Source organism: Macaca thibetana, chromosome 5 (genome assembly GCF_024542745.1).
Source record: "Macaca thibetana thibetana isolate TM-01 chromosome 5, ASM2454274v1, whole genome shotgun sequence".
Lineage (NCBI taxonomy): Eukaryota > Metazoa > Chordata > Mammalia > Primates > Cercopithecidae > Macaca > Macaca thibetana.
Genome location: NC_065582.1, coordinates 129,087,006 through 129,114,761, shown reverse-complemented (window position 1 = coordinate 129,114,761; position 27,756 = coordinate 129,087,006). Strand labels below are relative to the sequence as shown.

At 41.3% G+C, this 27,756-nt stretch overlaps 1 protein-coding gene across 9 annotated transcripts in view; it reads right to left on the bottom strand.

The window, feature by feature from the left end:
* The window catches only part of SEPTIN11 (septin 11), a 90,387-nt gene that overhangs the window by 1,147 nt on the left and 61,484 nt on the right, over positions 1-27,756 (bottom strand). For 2 of the 9 annotated variants that reach the window (XM_050790861.1, XM_050790862.1), the window contains exons 5-10: positions 24,780-24,941; positions 20,728-20,824; positions 19,335-19,503; positions 10,808-10,940; positions 8,173-8,360; positions 2,264-2,331 (exon numbers count right to left, since the gene is read on the bottom strand). In XM_050790861.1, coding sequence (XP_050646818.1) covers positions 2,307-2,331; positions 8,173-8,360; positions 10,808-10,940; positions 19,335-19,503; positions 20,728-20,824; positions 24,780-24,941 — 774 coding nt within the window. In that variant the 3' untranslated portion in view covers positions 2,264-2,306. Of the gene's footprint in view, positions 1-414; positions 4,633-8,172; positions 8,361-10,807; positions 10,941-19,334; positions 19,504-20,727; positions 20,825-24,779; positions 24,942-27,756 lie in introns of those variants that run through there. The other 7 variants (XM_050790865.1, XM_050790866.1, XM_050790869.1 and 4 more) reach the window with 5 other exon arrangements.

Here is a 27,756-nt window from a genome sequence, read left to right as displayed (position 1 = left end):
CTTAATGGCTTAAGAAAAAAAGGAGCTTCTCTACAACAAGCTGTGAAAGAACAGCAGTGTGTCAGTTAACGGGGTGACTTCCTTGAGCTCCACGGGAGGGTGAGCAGCAGCAGGGAAGAGGAGGCCAGTGAAGAAGACGATGCCTCAGCTGGGCACCAAGGCACATGAATTGGCAGGGTGGACAGGGACAGGTATGGGGGAAAAAAAGTGATAACATGATATGTGAAGTACAGGACACCACATGGCAAGTATCTTTGAGAAACTGGTGTAACCCAGACAGCAGCCATTTGAAGTCCACCACACAAGGCAGGAAAGCATGAGACTCTTATCCTTGTTTCTTTTATCCAGTAAGCACGTGTGCATATGCAAACCAAGCAGCGACTAAAAAGAACTCACAAAAAAGGGCACACAAACAATGTTTGGGTAAAAATATATTTTCCCCCGCTTTATGTCTTGGCACTAGTGATATATGCATAGATTACCTGTTCACCACTCTCCTACCTTAACAGATGCCAAATTACCAAGCATGTTGCTAAGTGATTACTTTCATATTTGAAAAAATGATATGCTTCACATCAATACAATTACTTTAGTTTTTAAAAAAAGACAAATGTCTAACATGCAGCTTACATATATGACAATTCTGCATTAACACTGAAAGTAGATTACACAACAGTTTTAGAAAACACATTGGTTATTTTCAAACAGCAAAATGACAAGGATCTACAACTACAGTTTAAGGCATATCAGCATATTTTAAAATTAAGAAATAGACAAAGTTCTACTGCTGTTCACAGCTTTTCAATTTATTTAAAAAATTCCCTTCATACCTACATACAAACTAGACTTTGTAGGTCTTAATTCCAACTAACGAATGTGTCCTGTCAGTGGAACCAGGACTTTTTCAAAGCTCAGACTTGACAATTCCAGACACTTGCAAATGGCAAAGCAAAGGGGTGGGAATGGACAGTTTTTGCAGGACCACACAGAGACAGTAGGACGTGGGTCGGTAACAGCTGAAAAACCTCACTCAATAGTTTGTATGTGAAACAGTCATGGAAATGTCAAGAAAGCAAGGAAACCAAGTCTGTTCATTTGAGGTGCACAAGATGTGGAGAGTGTGTGTTACTGCTGGTGAGTCACAAAGCAGAGAAGGAAGATAAGTAATCTGTGCCCACTGTTACATTAAATAATTCCCATTGTTGAAATGCCCTTTAAAAAGAGAAAACCTTAAGCAATTTATAAAGAGCCTAAGTTGGGAAAACACAGTCTGAACTGCCCATAAATTCTCATCAATGCTTCTCCATCACATTCTACAGTACATGTGTTATGGAGATCTAAAGTTCAGAAGAAGCAAAAAGATGGCCATTATGTTTTAACAAAAGATGTGAGGGAAGGCCAGCTAGAGTTATGTAGGCCCCTCACCCCCCAAAAAAGAGGTGGCCACTGTCAGCAGTTAGCACCAGGGAGAGACCACTGGACTAAGATAAAAAAATTAAGTGGTCATAAAGGCATCTTAGCATAAAATTTTTTCTCTTGGTTTTCTCTAGTAGAAGATAGTAATTTCTCATTCTGGATTTACTTGCCTTGCCGGAATCAAGGGCCCTCTGAACTATCCAATGATGCCCATGAGGCTATGTAGAGCACAGGCAGGGATTAATAATTTCTTTTTTTTTTTCTTTGGAGAGTCTCACTCCATCACCCAGGTTGGAATGCAGTGGTGCAGTCTTGGCTCACTGCAACCTCCATCTCCCAAGTTCAAGCAATTCTCCTGCCTTAGCCTCCCAGGTAGCTGGGACTACAGGCACGCGCCACCATGCCTGGCTATATTTTTGTATTTTTTGTAGAGACAGGGTTTCACTATGTTGGCCAGGATGGTCTTGATCTCCTGACCTCGTGATCCGCCTGCCTCGGCCTCTCAAAGTGCTGGGATTACAGGCCTCAAGTGATCTGCCCACCTCAGCCTCTCAAAGTGCTGAGATTACAGGTATGAGCCACCACAACTGGCCTGGATTGGTAATTTCGGATTTCCAAATTCAGGTCAAGAAGTGGAATTTATTATGTGGTTCTTGTGAAAAAAAATATAAATGTGGCCTTTTATATATATTTAGTTTTTTTTTTAAAACAAAACAAAAACAAAGGCTACTCAAACCATTACCTTCCTGCCCCCCTTGAAAAGAAAAAAAAATCCATCCATCCCACTTGCTTTCTCTAATTTTGAAAAGTCAGAAAGATCTCAAAGGTTTCTTACTACTGTACTTACATGCAAAGGCGAAAGCACATCCAATTAGATTTGAGGGTATCATTTATTCCGTGCAGAGCCAAGGACTACTGTGAAAAAAGGCATAGATACAGAAAGAAAAAAGAAGAGCAGCAATAACAAACTAAACAGGGCCGGGGAGCAGTGGCAGAAAAAAGTTCAGAAGCAATACATTAAAAAAAAAAAAAAAAAAAAAAAAAGCTTCTATTTGATTCTTTTGACTTTTTATTCTCTGACTCGCCATATGATTTATTTTGCTGGGAAAATTTTAATGCAAAAAAGTCAATCCAACCAACAATCTTGGAATCAAAAAGTCAGCTGGATGCCTTTCGCTGTTATGCTTATTTAAAAAAAATTTTAGTGATGCAAGAAACAATTTAAAAGTGTACTTTCTGTACGAGCCACAAAAATGCTCACACAAGCGGTGGTTGGAACAAGCATACAACACAAATATTCAAGCTTTTGTCTGATGCACAGCCTATGAGCAAATTCAGCCCATGGTTTGAATCAACATGCCAGCTACTATTCGGCTGCTCCACAGTTAGCTCCAGACTAGAATTATTTAAAAAAAACAGAAGCAAAAACAAGGATGTTGGTCCAGTAGCTCCTAAACGTGTGAAGACTATGACTGCTGCTGTGTCTAGTGTGTAGCTTCTATTCCAGCTTTGTTTAGGCTTCCACGAAACTAATTTCCTTACTTTGCTTAATTAAGCATAATCAGTTCATGGAAGACCATTCCTTCTTTCCTCTAAGTATGGCTGAGGACAAAGAGAAGGAGAAAAAGTCTTTGCTGAAATCAAAATAGAGACTTGTTCATTTTAAAAAGAAAGTGTGTGTCAGGGGAGATGCAGCATATTCTATCCTATTAATCTCTAACCAGTGAGGAAAATGTGGAGGGGAAGTGGGTTCATGAGCAATGTTATCCTTTCTACATGTAGAGAGAAAGCTGGGAGGATCTTGTTAGTAGAGGGGAAAAAAACAATCACACAGATGAAGCATCAGATAAGCATCAGAAAGGAACAGTATAGAAAAGAGATGAAATACGCACTTTTCCATACAAATTAGGCATGCAGGATAGGTTCTGGCATGTGGGTCCGCTCCAATCCCTGATGAGGCAAGGGCCTTAGACAAAGAGCAGGTGGAGCTAGCCAAGGTGAGGAATACTCCAGACAATGATTTGAGACTTCAGTTGTTCTATTTCTTCTCTCTTTTATTGCCAAATACTGAAAGGAGACTAAGCAAGGAAGCTGAATAGGAAATGTCTACCTTCTTCACTTACGGGTCATGTTGTGGTCCTTCCTATTTCCACCTTAAAGTTGACAAGGTCTCCCTCAAATTCGTGCTACCAATGATACAGAGTTTATAGCAAATTTTCTGAGGGAAGTATCTGTGGAAATTTTCTCATGATTAGGGAAAAATTTTATTAGAAGTACAAGTATCCTGGAATCAGTCATCAGGGCCTCCCTCTAAGCCCACTGGGAACAAACTGTGTGTTTCATAAACTGTGTGTTTATGAAAGATTCCTTACTGTTAGTGGTAAGCAGGTTGTAGAAAGCCCATCATCCTTAGTAGAAGGTTCTTCTACTAACCAATGTTATATGATTCAACCTTTAAGACGTCTATCTGTGAGAGGATCAAGGATGCACCAGTAAATGTGAACATAATCATAGTTTTCTCAGGCCTGTCTACTCTACTCCAACTTGGCCAGGATTTGAAGGCAGGCATTCAGATGCGGTTTCAAACCATGAGAGGAGACAGTCTGAACAGACCCACAAGCTCAGGCCAAATAATGTTACTGATGAAAATGAAAATGTCATGCAAGTGTAAAAATAAAATATAATGCTTGCTCACCCGTCTGTCTACATACAAATCTACCTTGGCTTGGGACAAGTGTGGAGAAAAGACAGTGAGTTCAGGGATTGTGCACTCATGGAGATGAATCATCAAGAAAATGCAAACTCTTGTCATGGCTATTCAGGTTTTTAGTTCAGCTGCTGAGGCGGTGAGAAGTTTTCATGTCAGACGTACAGGTAGCATTTTACCCCACTTTCCTCTGTCCAAAGCGACATACAAGTAACAGGCCTGCTTCGTGCTGCCATTCAGAACAGGCATAAAAAGCAAATCATTTACTTTCCGGAAACAGAGTCCAGCTGCACAGAGCATTTGCGGTTATTCCCTTGTTCTACCATTTTCTACCACCCAACAACATTCAGCAAACGAGTTAATAATAGTTACTGGTGTTTGAAGAAGGGTAAAAAAAATAAAAATAAAAATAAAAATAAAGAACACACATGGCAGAGATACGATATTACTGCAAAAGCAGGTGAATGCGGGAACATCCTTGGCTTGCCAGGCTTTATGTGAAGCTTGCACTGCAAGTTAAAAAACAAAACAAAAAAGTTAGAAATAATAATAAATTAAAAAGAAAGGAAAATTAGGAGCGACAGCACCAGCATTCAGCGATGGTGAATGCTCATGCAATGATTATGGAATTGACAGAAATTAAAACCAAAAATTTGAGAAGGCTACTCTACATGACAAGCAAAAGCAAAATTTAATACTGAATTAAAGACATACGGTTAGTTTCCATTTGTATGTAATTTAGAATTCACAAGTGACTTCTTGAAACCACTGCATGTCTAGTGGGAGGATTTACTGTTTAGCTTTTGTTTTCTCAAATAACACAAAACCATTATCTATTAGGTTTGGGTGTCCCATTAGTACTGAATAGGAGCTTCATCTTCCACTTCGGAGCTGCTGAAGGCGTCAGAGAATAAATATACAATAAATGCCTTTGTACAATTGACTTGAAGAAAAGGTCTAACGCAGTTTAGGGATTGAAATTACATAGGGAATGGAGGACATGCTATTAATCTAGTTGGGTAGGGGGAAAAAGACAATCACTGTAATGGTTACAGATACAGCAATGCCAGGAGCTTTCCCCCTCTTCTAGGTACAAAGCAATGCCAAACCCATGGCCCATGTGTCTAATTTTAGGCAAGTGCAAAACATGCAACTTTATTCCTTAGCAAGAATCAAAACAGTTTTTTTTTTTAAAGATGAGTGGATGGTTGGTTAAACAAGTATGGTTTTAGAATGATGAATTTTAAAACTGTCTTTTGGGATAGATGCAGCTTAACCAGCAAATGGCTGCTGGCAATTGTGCAGACAGTTTTCAGAAAAGGGAAACACTGTCCACTGACCAACTTACCCCCGCGCAGTCCCACCACTGTGGTACAGCCGCAAACAAGGAAAGTGACTTGGTGGCCAGAGATGGCAGAAGGTGGGGCCAGCTAATGGCAGTGCCAGGGTTTAGTTCTACTTTGCCTGTCATCTTAGGAAATGTTATACACTCTCATGCCACTACAGGTCAAGGAGAAGTATAAAGCCTTACCTACATTAAAAAAGGAGTGTGTCATTAGAATAGAAAAAAGAGAATTTAAAACTATTAGAAAAACTAAGTTAGGCTTTGAGCTGGAAACATAGCAGGTAAATAAGTAAGCATCTGCCTTTTCGTTTTCTACCTACAACAAAGCCAGCTCCTAACGGTAACTCCTACATCTGCTCCAGCTATCCCAGGAGGCATCTGCCCAGCTCTTTTCAGAGTGCTGCCCTGTCCAGCCTGGCCACTGTCTTTCTGCGGTCCCTCTAACCAACGCAGTCCACTGCCTCTGGCAGGAAAAGGTGTGAGTTTTTTGTTTTGTTTGTTTGTTTTTTACTTTGACACTTCAGGCCTCCACTGGCAGTTGCTTTCACTGTACAAATGCAAAGTGTGGAAAAGGGTAAGGACCTAGAAAAAGTTACACAAACAATATGTGCCATTGTCAGGAGCAAAACCTGGTTACTACTCTGAACCAAACTGAGTATAATATCCTTCAAAATAAATGAGAATACATAAATAAGCTAAAATAGAATCCACACAGGCTTCACAGAAACTTTGAAAGCATTACACATTGGTAAGGCCCCAGGATAGGAAGAAAATAACCTAGCATGCCCGAAAGGGCAAGGAAAAACCTCCCTACACTGGGAAGTTTGTTACTAAATAAACTTTTTTAAAATGGAGGCACAATAATGATCAGTTCTTGGAATTTTTATTGCTTAAAGGCACGTCTAGTATACACGAAATACTCTTTTAACATTGCTGGTCTTTTAGAAACATTCTTAGTTTTAAAACTCGAACCTTTATGCACTGAGTGCTTCAGGATGAAAAGAAAAACTTGACTTTGGGTTTCCTAAGCTATAAGTCAGCAGCTTTTTGTCTCATTCATACCTATAGATGTATGTGTACGTACACACACACACACACACACACACACACACACACACCCCTATATCCTTGGTTGGTCTGGATTAACAAAGGTACAATGCCAAATGGCTTTCATCTGTCTTCACTGGAAGAGTCACTGTAATCTCTGAGTCTCTGCATGGGGAACATCACCATGAGTGTTAGATGCTCTCCCGACACACATAGCTACAAAGGGTTTTCTTAAACTAGATTATAATCTATGTGGTTGTTACTCTCAGAATTAATCCAGCATAACTAAATTTTGGGCCTTGAACTCCTTTGGTCACTTGGATCTGTGCCAACTCCAAATAAAATCACAACCACTTCTACTATTGTTCAGAACATTTGCCTCCTCCCTTGCTCTGCTGATACATTTTCTGCTGTCTCAGAGCTCAGAATGTCAAAGTTGGTAAAGCATGATTTAAAACTCTCTCAGTATGTCATTGTAGCAGTCCATTTTTATTTTTACTGCAGGCAACATGAGATTTCTTAGGGGTGAGCCTACTGCACATTCATCAAGAGTAAGTGGACAACAGCACTGTGCTCACTCTTCCCTATAACACATTTCAGTTACTGTGCAGAGACTTGATCCTGTGTACTCTGTGTTTAAAGAATTACATTCTTTATGTGCTTGAGTATCAATGTTTTTGTTTACTTATGGTCAGCTTTCTCCCTAGAACCTCGGCATGTAAGGCGAAAGAGCAAGACTTCCTGAAACAAGTTCTGAGTTGCTTTAAATAGCTGCCCTAAAAGCACCGCACATTAGACAAAGGAGGGCGGCATCTGCATATCTGCCACTGAGATACCACAAAGGTTTTCCTTAGTGGTATTCTTACCATACTGCTTCCTGTCAAAACCGATAGCTAGTAACGTAAAACTAGGCTTAATGTGATTCAAAGGACAGCTTCAAATCACAGGAGAATGTCAAGGCAGGGCTAAATCTCCCACTGGTTTCAGGCAGCTGCTACTGGAGTATCATAGGAAGTGACCAACTCAAGAGCAGAATCTGACCTTTTGGCACATGACATTAAGACCCTATTTAAAAAACCTTTTATGAGTGGGTTTAGGTTTGGCTTGAGGGTTGGCAGAGGTGTCAACTGGATAGGCATTTGGATCCCATTTCACAATAAAACAATTCATCATACTGAATTTAGAGGAAACTAGTGGCCACTAGCAGCTCTTCCAAATGTTTCCTTTTGGGAACGAGACTTTCAGTGACTGGCTTACGAAGTCTTACAACACAGAATAGGAGAATAATTTTAACAACTGTGATTTTAAGATGCTCTCTATCAAGAGTCATGAGAATTGTCTTCAGAGGGTGCTGAAGACACATCAACCTGTCTTCTTCGAGACTCCTAGTGTTGGTGTGGAAGATGCTACTGGAGACAACAGGTTCCTCCAGGCCTGATTGCTCGGTCAATGTGGTCAAGTTTCATAAATTAATCTTTGTGTACCTTTTAAAAATACTTTAAAAACCTTCATCATCTTCCCTGCACTGTAGAGAAAATACTTGCTTTTATCTTTCTGGTAAAAGACCAGTTTCCAGTCTGTGAATGGGAAAAGTAGAGACATGCAAGAGGAATAAACTGTTAGAGGTCCCCAATACATGGGGGTGACACCTGCTTACTTTTTCTTATCCTTGTCTTTCTTGGTTTGCTGGGCCCCAGATTGCTGGGCCTGGGACTGAAGCAACTGAGCCGCTGCTTTCTTCTTCTGGAAGTTGTTCACCTCCTCCTCAAGCTCCTTCTTCTTGTCTTCCACTTTCTTCTTTTCTTCTTGGTGTGTCCGCTTTAGAAGGTCAAACTTCTCATGAAGCTGGAGAGAAAAAGAAGACAGGCTTGGTGAACGGAATGAAAATCCATTTGACGTAAAGTTCTTTGGATCTGTTCAAAAAACAAAACATGGCCAGGTGTGGTGGCTCACGCCTGTTATCCCAGCACTTTGGGAGGCTGAGGCGGGTGGATCACGAGGTCAGGAGTTCAAGACCAGTCTGGCCAAGATGGCGAAACCCCATCTCTACTGAAAATACAAAAATTAGCCAGGCGTGGTGACAGGTGCCTATAATCCCTGCTACTCGGGAGGCCGAGGCAGAGAATTGCTTGAACCCGGGAGGCGGAGGTTGCAGTGAGCTGAGATCACACCACTGCACTCCAGCCTGGGTGACAGAATGAGACTCCATCTTAAAAAAAAGAACACAAACAAACAAACATGTGTCATGTGGCTGCACTGGCTTTAATTACAGGTGTAAAGTACCGTTTTGTTGACTTCCTGGAGGAGCTGGGCTGGGAGGCTGAAGAACATCCCTCAGAGACCCAGACTCCTGTGACACTTGAACTCCTTGGACTAAAGATTCCTTCGCTCTGTTGCCCAGGCTGGAGAGCAGTGACTCAATCTCAGCTCATTGCAACATCTGTCTCCCGGGTTCAAGCAATTCTCCTGCTTCTGCCTTCCAAGTAGCTGGGATTATGGGCATGCGCCACCACGCCCAGCTAATTTTTTGTATCTTTAGTAGAGACGGGGTTTCACCATATTGGCCAGGCTGGTTGCGAACTCCTGACCTCGTGATCCTCCCGCCTTGGCATCCCAAGGTGCTGGAATTACAGGTGTGAACCACCGCACCTAGCCAAAATTAATTATGATCCTAACAAAAAAACTCACCCCAGTGGTAAAATTGGCTCTTTACCTCTGGTCCTTTTTCAAAATGTATAAAAAACATTTACTTAGAGATATATACAATGACTACATATATATGTGTGTGTGTATATATATACATATGTATATACGTGTGCGCGTGTGTGTACATATCTATATAAGCATTACGAATTAGCTACTTAAATAATGTGTTGGGAAATTTCTGGCCCTTGAGGGAAGGAAAGGGAAGAAGAAAAGGAAAGGAAGAAGAAAGGAAATGAAAAAGAAAAGGAAAGGAAGGAATTCCAGATAATTTTAGATTTTTTACCCAGCATCCCCTTGGTTCTTGAAGCCAACAACAAATAAGGCTGAACTTTCTCTGCAGCAAAACCATCTTGAGTGCTTAGCTATTTAAATAGCCTCTAAGTTTCAGTAGTTTTTAGACAAAATAAATTAAAACAAGAAAATGAGGAAATTTAGATGATTTCACTTAGAAACGTATAGATATAGTTCAAACACTTCAGATACTCATTATTGACCAGCAGAAATAGACATTATGCACACAAGCGTACATACACACATACATACACACACACACACACTCAAATACAATGGGATGAGTGTTATAGTACAAATCTATGTTAACTTCTAGGAAGCAGTTAATCTGGCCAGGGGAGGGAACTGAGGTAAGACTGGAGCAGGGAGTGCGAGCCCCATGAGGGCAGAAGCACTGGTGCAGACTTTGTGTCAGAGCATGTCCCCCAGACAGTGCCAAAGTCTAGAAGAGTTGGCTGATAGACTAAGATGATAATAATAGTCCCAGAATCCCAAATCTCATGTTTTAAGACTTGTAAATTGAAGAAATACAGAGCTACACAGGCCATATGATCAGATCTGGAGACCTAAGATCTAGTTTTAGTCTCGATTTTGCTAACGAGGTATGTGACTACAAAAACATTTTTTTAAAAATTTTTATTATTTTTTATTATTATTATACTTTAAGTTCTAGGGTACATGTGCATAACGTGCAGGTTTGTTACATATGTATACTTGTGCCATGTTGGTGTGCTGCACCCATCAAACTTGTCAGCACCCCAAAAATAGTTTTAACTTTTATAACCTGTTTGTCATCTGTAAGGTGGGAATGAGAATATCTGACCCATTTTCCTGGCCAGGTTGGTAGGTCACTTGTGACAAAATGCATGTAGAAAGTACTCAGACCGGCTGGGCGCGGTGGCTCAAGCCTGTAATCCCAGCACTTTGGGAGGCCGAGACGGGCAGATCACGAGGTCAGGAGATCAAGACCATCCTGGCTAACACGGTGAAACCCCGTCTCTACTTAAAAATACAAAAAACTAGCCGGGCAAGGTGGTGGGCGTCTGTGGTCCCAGCTACTCCAGAGGCTGAGGCAGGAGAATGGCATAAACCCGGGAGGCGGAGCTTGCAGTGAGCTGAGATCCGGCCACCACACTCCAGCCTGGGCGACAGAGCGAGACTCCATCTCAAAAAAAAAAAAAAAAAAAAAAAAAAAAGAAAGTACTTGGACCATCATGAAATCCTCTAAAGTGTGAAGTACTAAGAAAATCTCCCTCTTACAAATCTTTCCCTTGGAAGCAGGACAGATGGCTTACCTCTTTCTCTGCCTCTTTAAGTTCAGCTTCTTTCTCCTTCACTCTCATAACAAACATTTGTCTCATTTCTTCTTCTTTCTTCTGCAGTTCTCCCAGGAATTCATTCCTTTTTGCTTCATATGTCTCCTGAAGACTATTCAAAATCCACAAACCAAGGACAGCATTATGAAATTGTATGCTAAGAAATTTCAGTTCACATAATTTCTACCCATCTACTTCCAAAACATAAAGTTGTTGCTTGCCATATTAAAGCATAAGTAGAATGACACTGTTTTACTTTTAGTTATTCTGTGGTTGGAAAGACAAGTGCATCAAGAACTAGAAATCAGTTAGTAAGCATGACATAGCACTAAAGGTATGTCTCTGACTAGCAAAGTTTTATCTTACATATATTCATACAGGGAAAACCTGGGCTGAGGAGGTGGAGGTGGTATAGGATTTGAGAAGATGGAGGAGGCCTGGTATAGGGGGAGAAATGAAGAGGCACTGGAGTCCCACAGATCCAGGTTTGAATTCGGACCGTACCAACTGACCAGCTGTTCTTAGAAAAGCACAGCCTCCCTCAGCCTCCAAGGTCTGAGACGCGGATACAGTGACACTTACCTTCTAGGGATATGACCCTGAGAATGAAATGAAGGAAAGGGAATAAAACATCGAACATATAATCAGTGCCCAGTAAATGGTACTCTCCCCTCTCATCTCCCTCCAGCCCCCAATGTGGAAAATAAACCCAGCAAAAGTAAACTAAAGAGACAACATTACCTTTAAAGGTATTGTAGAAAATTGCTACTTTTCAAGTTATATTACCAGTTGTAAATAGAGCAGGGAGAATAGTTTAATTTTTATTTTCAATTCTATCCTCCTCCTGACTGTCTCGGAAGTTAGAGCCCAATATTCTACATTGAATGCTACAGCTCAGCTTTATCTCTAAGTCAAAACAAATATATTTACAGAGAAATCACTTTGGTAGCACAGCTTAAGAAAATACAACCCCACTGCCACCCCCACATACACACAGAAACATTTGCTGATATTTTATAGGTGCTATTTCTCTCTCTGTCTTGCTGTTTCCCTACAACAACTGTTGTATATTAACCGTCTGCAGTATATCTGCCTTTCCCATGGACCGAATTCGTCCAAAGCGTAGACTACAAACTGGATAGCCACTCCGGATGACCCCCGGTACCATGCGGACTACCACACATCATTACATCTGTCCATTTAGACGAAGAAAAAGGAAATTCAGGTGATAGGAACATACGTGCATGTAGATACACACATCTATAATGAACTACAGAACTAGTTTAGTATTAGAAAATGTATTAGGCCAAGCATGGTAGCTCACGCCTGTAATCCCAGCACTTTGGGAAACTGAGGCAGGAGGATCACCTGAGGTCATGAGTTCGAGGCCAATATGGTGAAACCCCCATCTCTACTAAAAATACAAAAATTAGCTGGGTGTGGTGGTGAGCACCTGTAACCCCAGCTACTTGGGAGGCTGAGGCAGGAGGATCACTCGAACCCAGGAATTGGAGCTTGCAGTGAGCTGAGACCATGCCATTGCACTCCAGCCTGGGCAACAGAGCAAGACTCCATTTCAAAAAAAGAAAACGTATTACTTAGGCTGGTTTTTACTTCAATAATTAACATGGTTATTAGTTTATTAAAAGTAAGTTATCTTGCCCTCGCCACTATCAATAGTACCTGTTTATAAACAATTGTTTTGAGTTTCCAGAGGTACATTTAGCTTTCACATTATCTTACAAGATAAAAACATGTTCGGCCAATGTTAGTGTTGGCTAATATTAATAGCAATAGTTGGACTTCAAGTTTAAGATCTATAGTGATGGATATATAGAGAAGTATACTGATAACAGAACTATAAAATAATTCATGAAATTTTGCATACTAGCTTATAATAAACTCTTCATCACTATTATTTAGCTCAGAATTGCCAAAGGTAGAGGATGACTTGTCCCTCCTATGAAATTTTACAGAAAACTCAGTTTTTGTTGATTTTAGAATAATGAATATATCTCCCCCTTATTTCTAACAAACAATGGAAACTTTGATAGAAACACTACCCAAAATGTATTCCAGAGACCACCAATTTCAAGAAAGGATCTCCAAAAGAGGGGCTCCAACGTCAAAAGACAGAAGGGAGAATGGTGCCCCTACTATCCTTTTAGCAGATTCACAGTGCATGGTGGATCTCAACCTTGGCCGCACAGCAGGGGCACTAGGCACGTTTTGTTGCATACACTTCCCTAAATACAGAGTCCTAAGTTCAGTCCTGGAGAGGCTGATTCAGGATGTCTGGTAAGGCAAAATGGTCTAGTTTTAAATGCTTCCCAGGTGATCTGATGTAACTAGTCTGCTAGTTTTAAATGCTTCCCAGGTGATTTGATGTAACTAGTCTGCTAGTTTTAAATGCTTCCCAGGTGATTTGATGTAACTAGTTTGCTAGTTTTAAATACTTCCCAGGTGATTTGATGTAACTAGTTTGCTAACTACTGCTTGTCTTAAATGCTCTGAGAAGCCCAAGAGTAAAAGAACCTGTTTAACTTGATTGTCTTAGAACCCTCCAAATTTGTCTGATCATGGAAAATTTAAGCAATTCACTGATAGAATGTGCTCTGGGTAATGCTACCCTAAATGCTGAGAACTCACTAAATGACTCTGCCTTATCCAGTTCCAACCACAAGCTATCTTATGCTTCAGTTTCTGAAGATACATTTTGAAACTATGAATCACAACTCAATTGTGGGTCTTAACCAGTACCTTAAAAAGTTTAAGAGTAGGCATTACTACACAAAATGTGTATGCTGGATCATGATGGAAAATGCTTTTTATAGTGAAGCTTGCAGTCCAAAATTGGAAAGCCTAGTCCCAGAGAAAGCCTAAGGAGCAACTTTGCCATTGGCAAAACTGGAAGCAGTTTTGACACCCTGGGCCAGAGCAGGCAAATGGGCTCAACAAATGCTACTTCTTATATCATTGTGTCTTAGGATGTGAGCCAGCTTTTGAACTCTGACATTGGAAACAATAATCAGGAACATAAGAAACATAAGCCATAAAACCTTACCCCAAGGAATCACAACTGTAATTAGTTACTTACAAATGACTTAGAACCACAGCATCCACAGAATCAGATTCCCAGACACCTCTGCCAGTTGAGTTGTCCACTGGAGATACCAGAAGCCCTCACTAACATTTCCCAGTCATTGAAGACCAATTCAAAAGGAACTGGCTCATATCCAGTAAAGATATCCAAAGTGATTATATATCTTTTTTTTTTTTTTTGGAGACAGGCTCCTACTGTCTCACCCAGGCTGGAGTGCAGGGGCAGGATCATAGCTCACTATACCCTCGAAATGCTGGGCTCAAGCGATCTTCCCACTTCAGCTTCTCAAGTAGTTGGGACCAACCACAAGCATGTGCCACCATGTCTGGCTAATTTTTTTTTTTAATTTTTTGTTGAGATGAAGTCTCCCTATGTTGCACAGGCTGGTCTTACATTCATGAGCTCAAGTGATCCTCCTACCTCAGCCTCCTAGAGTGCTGGGATTTCAGATGTGAGCCTCTGCACCCATCTCTTCAGTGGTATCTTCCGCAACTTTTAGTTCTTCAAAGTTAATTTTTAATTACAGTTACTAATACCCTTTTCTAAGTGAGAAATGTGTACCTTTTTCACAAGATTTTAGATTGATTTGAAATTGAGGATTTTATCTTCTAATTTCCTCTTAACAGCCCTTGGGAGAGGCAGGTTTTGCTTGTGGAGGTCAAAGGAAGAGAATGAACACAGACACTTCAGTTCATCCTTCATTCTGGCGATTCACACAGTACAATTCTCTCTCTGTTCTTATCTAAAAGCATCTAGTGGAGGGCATGCCAGAGTATGATAATCTCTACCAGCATTTGTGGAGTGGAGCAATACAAACGTGAATTCATTTAATCCTTACAATAACCCAGTAAGATAGACAATACTATCACCTCCCACTTTATAGATGGAGAAACTTGGACACACAGGTAATCTGAGCAGGTCACACAACAAAGAAGTAACAGAGCCAGGACTGAGCCCAGGCTACCTTGCTCAGATAAGAACTCTACCTCCTGCATTGCATGGCTGGTGTACGGAGGCCCAGCCACTCCTAATGAGTCTCCTGGGCCTGGATCTTGTTGGCCTCTGAGAAAATGGCGGTAACTGAGTGTTCTGTGTGAGTTGAACGAGGGTGAAGCAAGGAGATGGTGGTGTTCCAAGGTGAGATGAGAGCAGCTTGGGCAGGTACTGTTAGGAAAAGCGCAGTGGCCTCTCAGGAGAAAGGAAGCAGGGAGTAGCTCATGGGAGACACATGACATCTCCTCTTCTACCCTATAATGCCAGCAGAAAGGGGTTGGGGTCGAGGAAGGAGAGGCCTGGGTCCAGGGAAGTATGGGTGCTCTGGATGGTAGAAGCATGAGTTTCAAGGCTTCAGGGCAGCAGCTGGGCATGCGCGGGGGGAGGATAAAGATGGGCTTGGGAAAGAGCAGATGAATGCCTGGTTATATATGTATTCTGCCACAAGACAATAAAGACACAAGTGTGAATGCAGCCAGGTTTAAAGGCAATCTAGGGACGGGCTCCACTAGCTTTACTGCCGTGGTGTGCTGCCAAGGCTTGCATACAGTGTCTCTGTGCACACCCTGCTCCTCCTTTTGCCTCACACTGTGTAACACACACAGTGGCGCTGCCTCTTACTAGACTTGGCCTTAGAGGTCACTCTCTGTTTTACAAACATGTACTGTAAACACAAGGGGGCCCAGAGGACAAATGGTGAATGAGGGTGCTCACTGGGAAGGATGAACTTCACTGCACACCCATGCAGAAATCCTGTGCTTTGAGAATACAAAACCTTAAGCCCTTGATTTATACTCCTCCAAGCTCAGCCTAAATTCACATGGAAGATCCATCTTCCACGCACATCCAGGAATGGTGACTTTGCAGATGAAATTCTGGAAAATCACTTAAATCAATTGTGGCTTCTGCTTTTCCTTAACTCTGTCATCCTCCAAACAGAGTCACCTCACTCCATTCCTCCCTCTCAGGTGCACAGGAAGTGCTGAGGGTGCCCAAAATTCTTCAAAGCAAAGGCTGAGCCCTTTTAAAAGTAGTGGTTTCCAAGAAAAGGAAACTCAAATTCATTTCATATCACTATTTACCAAGACATGTGATTTAAAGCCAACTTTTGGTACCAAGTGATCTTCCCTAAACCAGGAGGGACACCAGAGTTTGAATGAGTGGTCTAAGAGGAGAAACTGTTTCCAGTTGAAATGGAAAACCTGGTCCCAGTTACCGAGATGTTAGAAGGTATTTATTTTTAGAAGGTCTACTTTTTTCTAATTTTCTAATTTTCTTATATATGGAAAAAAGTAAAGGCCTTGGTAATATATATGTGTATATATATAATGTGTGTATATATATCTATTATATATACATAAGATATACATATATTGTTATTATTAATAATATAATTATATTATATAATTATATAAATAATATATATGATTATATATGTTATATAATATATAATTATTTTATATATCTATATATATAGTGTGTGTGTGTGTGTGTGTGTATATATTTTCCCTTTTCATCATCAAAAAGTAAAACTCAGGCCAGTGGAAATGGATCCAAGTGGGGAAGGGAGATATGGATAAAGCTCTCTAAGCATCAGGCAGACTCAGTGATGTCCCTCACCAATCCTGAAGCCACTGAAACAGGGAGAACAAAGCAGTGGGCTGGTCCAGCAGCTTCCCTCGCAGAAGCCCTGCTGGGCCTACCCAGCTCCACCTCTTCCTGGTGGGCAGTTACTCTGGGCTTGCAGGAAATGCCTTAATTAAAATGCTGGCTACACAGACAACTTAGTGGCCTGCAGCAGCAGGAAATCCTCACCATCCCCAGGCTCCCAGGGAATCTAAGAAACCCAGTCAAGATGGTGGTCTTGCCTGTCCCAGAAGACTTAGGCCACTGGGCCCTTCCTGGTGGTGTAGATAGCTAAGGGTAGCATCATAGACTCTTCGAATTCCATAGATTCCTGAGTTGAAAGAAACACAACTATGCCAAATGGCTCTGAACATTTTGAGAAGTAAAAACACTTTGAGAGGTAAATGACCTCAAACAAACTCAAGAAACAGTCACACGCATTCTAACTTTTGCAGGCAGTTCACAGGCTCCAAGTTATGATCTTGTCTAGGGGTTGGGCAACTACAGCCTGAGGACCAAATCTGGCCCCCCATCTGTTTTTGTAAATGAAGTTTTACTGGAACACAGCCATGTCCATTCATTTACAGTATGGTCTATGGCTGCTTTCGGACAAGGGCACACTGAATAGTTGTGATAGAGACCATTTGGCCTGCAGAACCTAAAATGTTTACTATCTAACCCAGTACAGAAAAAAAAATTTTTTTACTGGATCTAATTATTCCATGATCTGGATCAGCTCCTCATTTCACAGATGAAGAAATTCAGGCCCAGGTGGGTTAAGAATTTGTAGCATAGCAGGACCAAGAACTGAACTCAAACTCCTGACTCCTAGTCCAGTGCTCTTCAACGCTGTCTGGATTTGAATGAAGGCGAGGGGAAAATGAATTCAATTTTATAGCAGTTCCTTTTTTTCAATATCTCTTTGCATGAAAACAAATATTCTATGTAATAGTGAAGATGGCCTTTCCCACACGGAAACTGTTTCATCAGGTTTAGTAACCATAAAGTGGACTTGCCTTTGTAAGGACTGTTTTCTGGTAAATGCATTTCAAGGTTCAATTAGTTAAACCTATGTACACAAAAAGGTGTCCTATACCTTGCCTCAGAATGTGACTTTCACATGGTTGGAGATGGTCAGTTTTGCAAGCCGCCAGGGCAGAAGGGAATGATGCAACCTTGGCTAGAAGTTAACTTCTTGGCAAACCCCTTGTCTGGGTTCTGCATTTGTTCTCACTGCATACACACATGCTCGTGGAACTCCTCAGTAGCAGAGTGCCAGGCGAGAAGCCCAGGCATTCCTAAACTATCTCTAAAGCAATTGCAAGAAAATAAACTCCCTCCTGGCCAGGCGCAGTGGCTCACGCCTGTAATCCCAGCACTTTGGGAGGCCGAGTGGATTACAAGGTCAGGAGATCGAGACCATCCTGGCCAACACAGTGAAACCCTGTCTCTACTAAAAATACAAAAATTAGCCGGGCGCGGTGGCGGGCGCCTGTAGTCCCAGCTACTTGGGAGGCTGAGGCAGGAGAATGGCGTCAACCCAGGAGGCGGAGCTTGCAGTAAGCCGAGATGACACCACTGCACTCCAGCCTGGGTGACAGAGCAAGACTCCGTCTCCAAAAAAAAAAAAAAAAAAAAGAAAAGAAACTCCTCCTACAGACCCACAGGCACAGAATCTACTGTGCACAGGCTGCCTCGGGTTCTATTGTCAGCCAGCTTGTAGACATCAGAGTGTGTTGTAGGGCTAGCCAGCAAAGAGGAGAAAAACAGGTTTTTTTCCCCAAGGAACTATGGCCCTCAATTTCTAAAGGCACAGAGCCCAGACACACCTCACAACACCTGAATTCAAATTCCCATTAAGAAACAGCCTGGGGGCCAGGCGGGGTGGCTCACGCCTGTAATCTCAGCACTTTGGGAGGCTGAAGCACTCCAGCCTGGCGACAGAGCAAGGCTCTGTCTCAAAAAAAAAAAACAAAAAATAAAAAACAACAACAACAAAAAAGAAACTGCTTGGGCACCATCTGGACAATCCTCTCCTCCACCAGGAGGTGGCGAACCTGGCCTGGCAGCCTCACCCCACACCTTTATCCAGAACCATCCCACGACTCCCCCCAGTGTGGGCCAATCCTATCCCTACCACTGGATTCTGACGGGGTCTGGGCTTCAGCTGGGGTATTAATTCTACATCCATTTCTCCCCTTCACATTTTGCATCTTTATCTGCCAGTGATATAAAAAAACACATAATCTCCTGAAAGCTATTCTCCTTTCCTCCTGATTCTTTGTTGTGAGAATTTTACTGAACCACTGAAAGCTAATAGTAAAAGTGCTTGACAAAGGAAGAGCCTTCGGAAGTTAAAGGTGTTTGGCAAAAATGAATGGGGCAAACTGTAATCAGCAACCGCACCTTTGTAAATGCATCAACCAGGCTCTGTACCTCTGCAAGAGAACAGGCAGAAACCTGGGCTCAGGACCCAGATGGCAAGAGCTCAACACCACACCACTGTTTACTACTTGGAGGACCCTGGGCAGTTTGTTTACACTTTCAGTGCCTTTGTTTCCTCATCTGTAAAATGTGGATGATAATAATGACATCAACTAGATAAGTTAGTTGAGATAATGCAAATAAAGCAATTATCACAATGCCTGACAACATATGTATTAATCTTCACCCACCAGATCCTTCCATCATCACTATCTCAATCCAGCAAGCATTTCTGTGATGTAGCAACATGCTACTCTCACCACTGTCTAGGAGACAGCTGATTGCTAGGTGCTTTCATACCTGAAGGGTTTGCTGTCAGGGTCAGTGTCCTTGAACCCCATCTCTTCAAGCTTACAGCGTCGGTACAATTCGTAGTGGCGGGTGTGAGTCTGCTCTCGCAAGTCCTCCATGTTCACCCGGATCAGCATCTCTCGAAGTTTCACAAAATCACAATGATTTTCATTCTCAACTATGAGGGGGGAAATGGAGGAAGTGGGATCAGCAATGATGTCACTGAAATATCTGCAGTGATGCTTCCAAGATGTTACTACCATCACTCCTGAAATCTCTAGGGTCTCAAGGCCATCTGAAGATCCTTTACTGGATTCGCCTTACATTCATGATGAAGACAAGATTTCTGACAACACTGACCATAATACTGATGGCAATGCTGACTGCTGAGTGCCTACTGAGCACAGGGCACAGGGGGAGGAGCTTGAAAACAAATATTGTCTTGACCCCTCATAATAACTCTGCCGAGTAGATGTCATGACTTGCTTTGCAGATGCAGGAGCTTGGTGAGCAAGCTGACCTCCCAAAGAGAGGTAGCAGAGTCTAGGTTCAAACGCTAGAACATCTGATCCAAAGCCAGATGTTGTACCACACCATGCTGTCTATAACTGTGCAGGGCCACTTTTACATACCACTTCATTTAATTTTATCAACGACACTGGGAAGAAAGGAATTTTCTTATTGTAGAGAAATTGGTAAGAGTAAGAACAATTGTATTTTTCCCAGGGATCTCAAAGGTACTGTTTCTTCTCACAGCTTTATTGTCTTTATTCAAAACAGAGGAAAAGGAGGTCTGATACATCTTAAACCAATGAAGAACTTTCTGTAGCCATCCTGCTTAATCCATAGCACTGGATGTCCTCCTTCAGAACACAAGGGTAGGTCATACAGTCCTTGTCCTTCAAAGTGACATACCTGACAAGCTTTCAGGTTAGACTGTGGCCATGTCCCACAGTGCCAAATATAGGTCAAATATTCTCATAAGTCTCAGATTTACTAAGATAACATTTTATTAGAAGGCGTTTTTTGCATAGTTGATGGAGAAAAAAGTACCCTCTTGTTTGCAAGAAACTTTTTGCTGCTTTTTAATACTTGGCTGATAAAACAAGTCCCAACACCTAGGGAAGAACTATTTTTCAATCAGGACTTTATCTTAATTCCCTACACAACCCAGCATCCTTGAGGGGCTACTTCAAGGGATTGGCAGTCACATCTCTCCATTGTCCACCTACCTGATTACTTTTTCTTTCCTCCTCACCTCCACGAGGGTGGAGCCCCACCACACCCTCCCACTGCCAGCCCACTGTTGAGGGCCTCCCTAAACAAGACGGGAAATGAACAAACGCGGCCATTCACATAGGGGCTAAATGTGAAGACTCCATCTCCCATGCTGTGCACATACCCTGCACCACACCCCAGGGGTACTGCCTGGCCTTTGCCATCTTGTTGCCAATCTTCACCTCTTCGGTGCTGCCAACCACTGCAAATGGGAGATGGACCTGCCAAGCAAAAGGACAGAGAATAGTTACCTTCCCCTGCTCTGACAGACTGGTTTCCACCAGTCTCTATCTTCTTCCTCCTTCTGCAGGCCTCTACTTGGCGGCAAGGGAAAAGCAGGCTGCAGTTTGGTGGGTGGATGTCACATATCCCATCCCCCTTACAACTCAATACCGAATATGCGATAGGAGCTAGATTCAAGGGAAAACTGTAGGAGTCTTTGCGGCTATAAAGTAAGTTTTAGACTTGTGCTACCCGATGCAGTAGCCACGGGTAGTATGTGGCTGTTGAGCACTTGAAATACAGCGTGTAGGACCAAGAAATTGAATATCTAACTTTTAATTGGTTTACCTCTAAATTTAAAATAGAAGCAACGTAAAATTTTTTTCCATTAAATGCAACTTTATTGTTTTGGTAAAACTGCATTTCACTTTGCTTCAAACTCAAATCTTCTGAAAAACAAGACCAAGGTAGATGGCAAGGTAGACACAAGATTAAAGATAAAGTATCTTTTTGGCACTTATTTCATATTGAAAATCTTTAAGGTATGTTAGGAGAAACCTGGGTATGTAAATTTACCTTTTTAGCTGTGAATTTTATAAAATGTATATACAGATAAAGTATTTTTGGTGAAAATTCAGTCCAAAATGAGATAAGCTGTCATTGTAAAATATACACTGGATCTCAAAGATCTACCATTAAAATGTGTGTGTGGTTTTTTTTGTTTTGTTTTGTTTTGTTTGAAATGGCATCTTTCTCTGTCGCCCAGGCTGGAGTGCAGTGGTGCTATCTCGGCTCACTGCAAGCTCCACCTCCCGGGTTCACACCATTCTCCTGCCTCAGCTTCCCGAGTAGCTGGGACTATATAGGCGCCCGCCACCATGCCGGGCTAATTTTTGTATTTTTAGTAGAGACGGGGTTTCACCGTGTTAGCCAGGATGGTATTGATCTCCTGACCTTGTGATCCACCTGCCTCAGCCTCCTGAAGTGCTGGGATAACAGGTGTGAGCCACCGCACCCAGCCTAAAATACCTAATAATTTTTATATTGATTACATGTTGAAATTATATTTTACAACATATTGGGTTAAGTCCTTAAAATTAATTTCACATTTCTTTTTACTTTCTTTAAGGTGGCTACTAGAAAATTTTAAAATACTTGTATGTCTCACATTACAGTTCTACTTGAACAACACTGCGTTAGACAGATGACTACTGCACAAATTCTAAGTCAGAAACACACTTTAGCCCAAATTATTGGCTCAAGTTTTGCACCCAGACTTATCTGAAGTAGAGATGGTGTCCAAGAAAACTGACTCTTTCACATCGGTTTATTTGGTAGTTATCACTGCATTCTGAGTGGGAGAAGAAATAATAATCCTATCTTTTTTCTATCTGCATGTAAGAATAAGATTTGAAGTAGCTGCTCCAAGAATTATTATTTAGAGTTCCTTGATCCAGTGTTCTTCCACTATAGATACATTGAGAAAGAAGATAAAAGTTTTCAAGCCAATTCCTCTCCTACAGAGAACTTGGCATAATCATTGGCTCAGGTTTCCCAAGTAGCTTTTTGTCGGATGCTTAAGATATTGACATTTTCTAGTTCATCTCACACTCTAAGAAGGAAAGAAAGTGTATTCTCTTTCTCAAACAAGTCTGAGTTTCAGACTTGAACACTATTGTCGCCTGAAGTTGAGGAGCAACAGGACCTTTCCAGTCAATATTTTGGTGTAATGACCAAGGAAATTTCTCCACTCAAATGTAACAAAAGCAACTGCCAGTGGAATCTGTTTTCCTCAGATTTCTACACATTATGTGGAATTTCATCAGCAAAAATTGTTTGTAATGAAGAGCCTAAAAAAAAATTCTTTAAAGAACAGGATTAATTTGGAATGTCAGAGATTCAGTTCTATTAATCTGATAAAGACAGAAAGAAAATAGAGCAAAAATTCTTGGGTGTTTTCTTTCCAGTAAGTTTAACACAGATATAGTTCCATGAATATAAAATAATGAAAACTTATTTAGAAGGATAGGAATATAAAGAAAAATTACATAGCAGTCATTCATGATACTTCCTGAATACCACACTGACATCCCAAATTATAGTTCTACAGCAGAATAAAGGAGTGCCATCTCAGCTTGAGATTTTGACCTTGCTATAAAAAAGTACAGACCTCCGCAGTATCCACAGGGTGTGGGTTCCAGGACTGTCCATGGACACTGAAATCTGCAGGTGCTCAAATCTCTGATATAAAATGGTATAGTATTTACAAATAACCTATGCACATCCTCCTGTATACTTTAAATCATCTCTAGATTACTTATAATACCCAAGACAATGTAAATGCTATATAAATAGTTATTATACTATATTTTTAATTTTTTTTTGTAGAATTTACTTTTTATTTTTCTTGCTAAGTTGACCAGGCTGGTCTTGAGCTCCTGGCCTCAAGTGATCCTCCCTCCTCAGCCTACCAAAGTGCTGGGATTACAAGTATGAGCCACTGTGCCTGGCCATATATATTTTGTATTATTGTTTATATTGTTGCATTTTTTTTTCCAAATCTATTTGATCCATGGTTGGTCAAATCCGTGTATGCAGAGGACTGACTGTACACTGCTCTGCTTGGGTGGTAGTACACAGGGTGAGAATGTAAGCCTGACAGCCAAAGCCTGGGTTCGAATCCTACCTCCACTACAGACAGCTGTGCAATCTTAGGTGCTATGCTGCAGTCTCCTCATATATGAGGTAGGAATAATAATAGCACCTACGTATGCAACTGTTGTGAGGATTAAATGGAAAGTCTTGAACAGTTCCTGGTGCATAGTAAATGCTCCAGAAATGTGAAAAATGTCAGGTGCTATTATTATTATGTAGCTGTCAGTACCCACAACCAGAGAATTTTAGAGGTGGAAGAGATCTTGCCTATTACACAGTTCAATCCTGCTTAAGAATTCCTGCTACAGTATCTCTTCCAAGTGGACTGAAACAGGCTCTGTTATCAACTAACCACTGGTGATGGGAACTCACTACTTCCCAAGAAGTAAGGTGTGTCTTCCATCTCAGTGGCTCTACTAGTTAAACACTCACTTCGTAACAGGACCAAAACCCCTTGTTGATCTTTTGTCCATCCATTCTTTTGCACAAGTCTAGTCATTCTCCCTTGTGGCAACCTTCCTTTCACACCCCATCAAGCCTATTTCCTGGGAAGAATCTGCTTTCCAGATCTACTTTGAATTCCAACAACCATCATTGGGCATCCACTATATGCAAAGCATGTGGCTTTCACGGATGTTATGCATTCCCAAAGGGAAAAAAGATGCGTAGAGTCATTGCAGCTCACAGCTGAGCTATGGGCTGAGACACACAAAAGAGCAGTGAAACAGACTTGAGCATCAACCGGCAGGATGGAGACTCACCAGGAGGGATTACATCATAATCACACAGGGAACCACTGTCGCTTTAATCATTTATCTCCTGACTAGTTCCTCTCTGTGATGTGGAAATTGTATCCTCAACTGCCAATTTACCTAATGATTCAGAAAAGGGTAGGGAAAATAGAAAGGAGGGAAGGGCAGGATCCAATCACCAAAGCAAAATTGGGACAAGCTGACATATTTCTGCCAAGATTGGTGGAAACAAGCACAGATCTATTTCCTTTGAGCTGCTTTTTGTGAAATGGTGCTGGGCTGGCATTTCCTTCTCACAAGATTTGCTGTAGAAATCATAACTGTTAGAGTGGGAAGGAAATTGGAGATCATCTTGTCTAACGCTCCCATTTGACAGATGGAGAAACTGAGGGGCAGACTGGTTAAATGACCTGAAGTGGTGGCAAAGCTGCACTAATCTGAAGTCATGGGGTGCCTAGTCAGTCCAGTGCTCCAGCCACTCTACAACGCTGGTACTAAGACAGGCGTTCATTAAAATCACTTGTTTCCATTTGACTTGAGGACTTACACTCATTGTCGCGTTAATCTCTGCCACCGTTTCTTCATCAGTGGGAAACTGATATATCTGGACCCCATTGCTGACTAGTTCACTCATGATCTTACTCTTGAATTTGTGTAGTTCATTCTTGGCAATGGTGTCAGCTTTTGCAATTATTGGAATGATGTTCACCTGTAAAACAGACACGTCCATTTTTACACAGTTCCAACATAAGAAAAATAGACAAGTGAATAAAATATAGCAAACAAATAAAATTGCAAAACCTTAATGTAAAAAATAAAGATGTTGCATGCTTATATCAAAACATCTGAAGTACCCCATAAATATAAACACCTCCTATGCACCTACAATTTTTTTTTTTTGGTAGAGATGATAATGAAAATCAGACTTTCTACCTAGGTGAAAAATTAAGAAGACCTGAGATAAACTTTTAGTTCCATATTCAAACACTTTTACTTCCTCCCATCCTGCACTGAAAGTATACTTGTAATTTCCCCTCCTGTGCTACCTCATTTTTCTTTACAGAGTAAAGGAAGTGTTGCTATTCTATGACAAATAGTGTAACAAAGGAGCCTATTCTTTGAATGACCAACCACTCCTTTTAGACCTCTCCCATCTACTTTAGGCTCTTGATTTTTGCACACCCTAACAGTATAATAACAAAGTTTTTGTAAGAGCAGTGGAGTATTCCGTCCTATGCAGCCCAACATCCTTTCTTTCTTCTGATGACCTGAAAATTGCTGAGAGGAGAACCTATGTATTAATCAAAACAAAAATGGTGTCGCCCACTGTAAAAGTTTTCAAAATCACACCAACTAATTCTTTTGAAAATCAGCTTCTATCAAATTACTCCTTCATGCCGGAATAAAACTGAGCGCCAAAGGCAAGGCTCACTTTCACAGCATCGGTTACAAAGAACAGGGGAGAACTCAGAATTTGACAGTAGTGGCAGGAAGCCCAGAAAGGGAGCCAAGGATACCCTAGAGCACAAGTTCCAAACCCTGTGTGGACATTCTTTTCCCGGCTGCCCCCAGCCCTGTGCACGGGACACATTTCTTAAATTCACATTTTAAGATTAATTTTCCCCTAATCCCTGTAGAAACAGAGGTTTCAATAAGATATTACTGACATCCGATATATAGAAGTATGGTCTTCACCCAGCTTAGGTGAGAGAAAACAGACTCGGTGAGGAAGCTGTCCTAGCCAGGGAACAGACAGTCTTTCGGGAGGTGTTCAGGTCACATCTGCATGCCTTTGCTTCTCCTTTTATCCAAAGGCCACATTAGAAATCCTGATAAACCCAAATGAGATGACACGCTGACAGAAAGACCTATTCTTCAACCTATTCCTCAACCTGCTCCTAAGCTCACTATGCTTGGGCTTCCTCCAGCAAGTTGCGGACTAAGAAAAACATCATTGAGGGTGGGGGAAATGTTTGGATCAGGACTGGAGGAACAAGAAACTTCCTGTTGTTCTCACTGGCTATCTTTTATGCACATTTAGTATTTAATTAATGTCAACATAAACAAAATGGCAGAGATTCACTCTTTCTTGGGCAAATTGATCAGAGGAGATAGAGAAATCAAGCAATTTGGTTTTAAAACCTCTTTTTCCTCATTGGCAGGGGCTTGAAAGTCATTCCTGAAATGACCATACATTTGCTTAACTCTTCCCTTTACTTGTATAAATAAAACTTTGATATTATCATTTTCGGATGCTAGCTAGCTCTCCAACTCTCCTACGTTATCACTTCTTTGAAAGTTTAACCTGCTTTATGGTTGGTTGTTTGCTTTTATTAGTTGTGCCTGTTATGCATTTTTCTTTTCCTTTTTCAATGAACTCTATTAAACATAATCATAGTGTTGGATATTATCCGGCTAGATCTGCATACTCAGCCCTCAGTTAGGAAGCCTCCTCAGTCTACTTCCTTCAGAACGTCTGTGGAGAACGGGGCACTCTTGAGAACAGGGAGGTCTGCTCCTGCTTCCAAGGACACGACAGACCCGGAAGCGGCCCTCACTGCCCGTGATCTCTCCACTATCATGGCTAATGGCACAGCTCCCAGGGGAGCCGAGGAATCAAATGGGATGAAGAAGGGTTTCTATTTATTCTGCGAAGAGTACTCTAGCTGCAATGATCCTTCCAGGCCATTAGAAGATTTTTCTATAAACTACTGTGTCTGTGCCTGCTGGAAGCCGAAGGAGCCTGGCTTGGCTTCAGCCTCTCCAGACCTCTAAAGGCCAGTTCAGAGGCCTTGGGGACAGGCTGATCTCCTGAGCATTCCCTCGCTGTTCTGTCCCTCTGGAGAGAAAGCATCTTTTATCAGTGGTGTTGTTTAGACAAAATCATAGTAACAACACCCAGCAGAGTCCTCTAAAGAGCTTTGTCATCTAATAAGACTTTTCTGTGAATGCAAAAGGCATTTTGAATCTAAGAGTAAATACCTTCCATGGCTTTGCTTTGTGGTTGTTCTTGTTGCCATTTGTTTCATCCTTATTTCAGAATGTATTGTCTTCTATTTATTTCAAAATGGAAAGTCTAATTAATTATATAGTAAGGTGCCAAATTTTATCAAAATGACCAGTCTCTTCCTTCACGTGTTGTGAGAAAGAGAAGGTATAAATGTGGCAAGCTCAGGGATCACACTTAAATGAAGACTTTGCTTTACTTGAACACACGTGTGCAGTTCAGTTTTTAAATCTAAGAAGCTGGACCATTATCATCACAGAGACAAAAATTTAACCTTTTATTCCACTGTAAACTTTGAATTAAAACCGAACCTCTAGAAACCTGTTAGAGAAAGTTTTTTTTAAGAAAATAAACAAACTTGGAAGTTATATTTCAACCTCCCATGTAAGAATTAAAAATACTTCCTGAAAGCGACTTGATTTTTTTTTTCTAGTTTTGTTTTGTTTTATTTTATTTTTGTCTAACAGGCAAGAGGTTTTGAAGTGTTTTTCTCATGCTGTCAAACACTGTTCCTGTA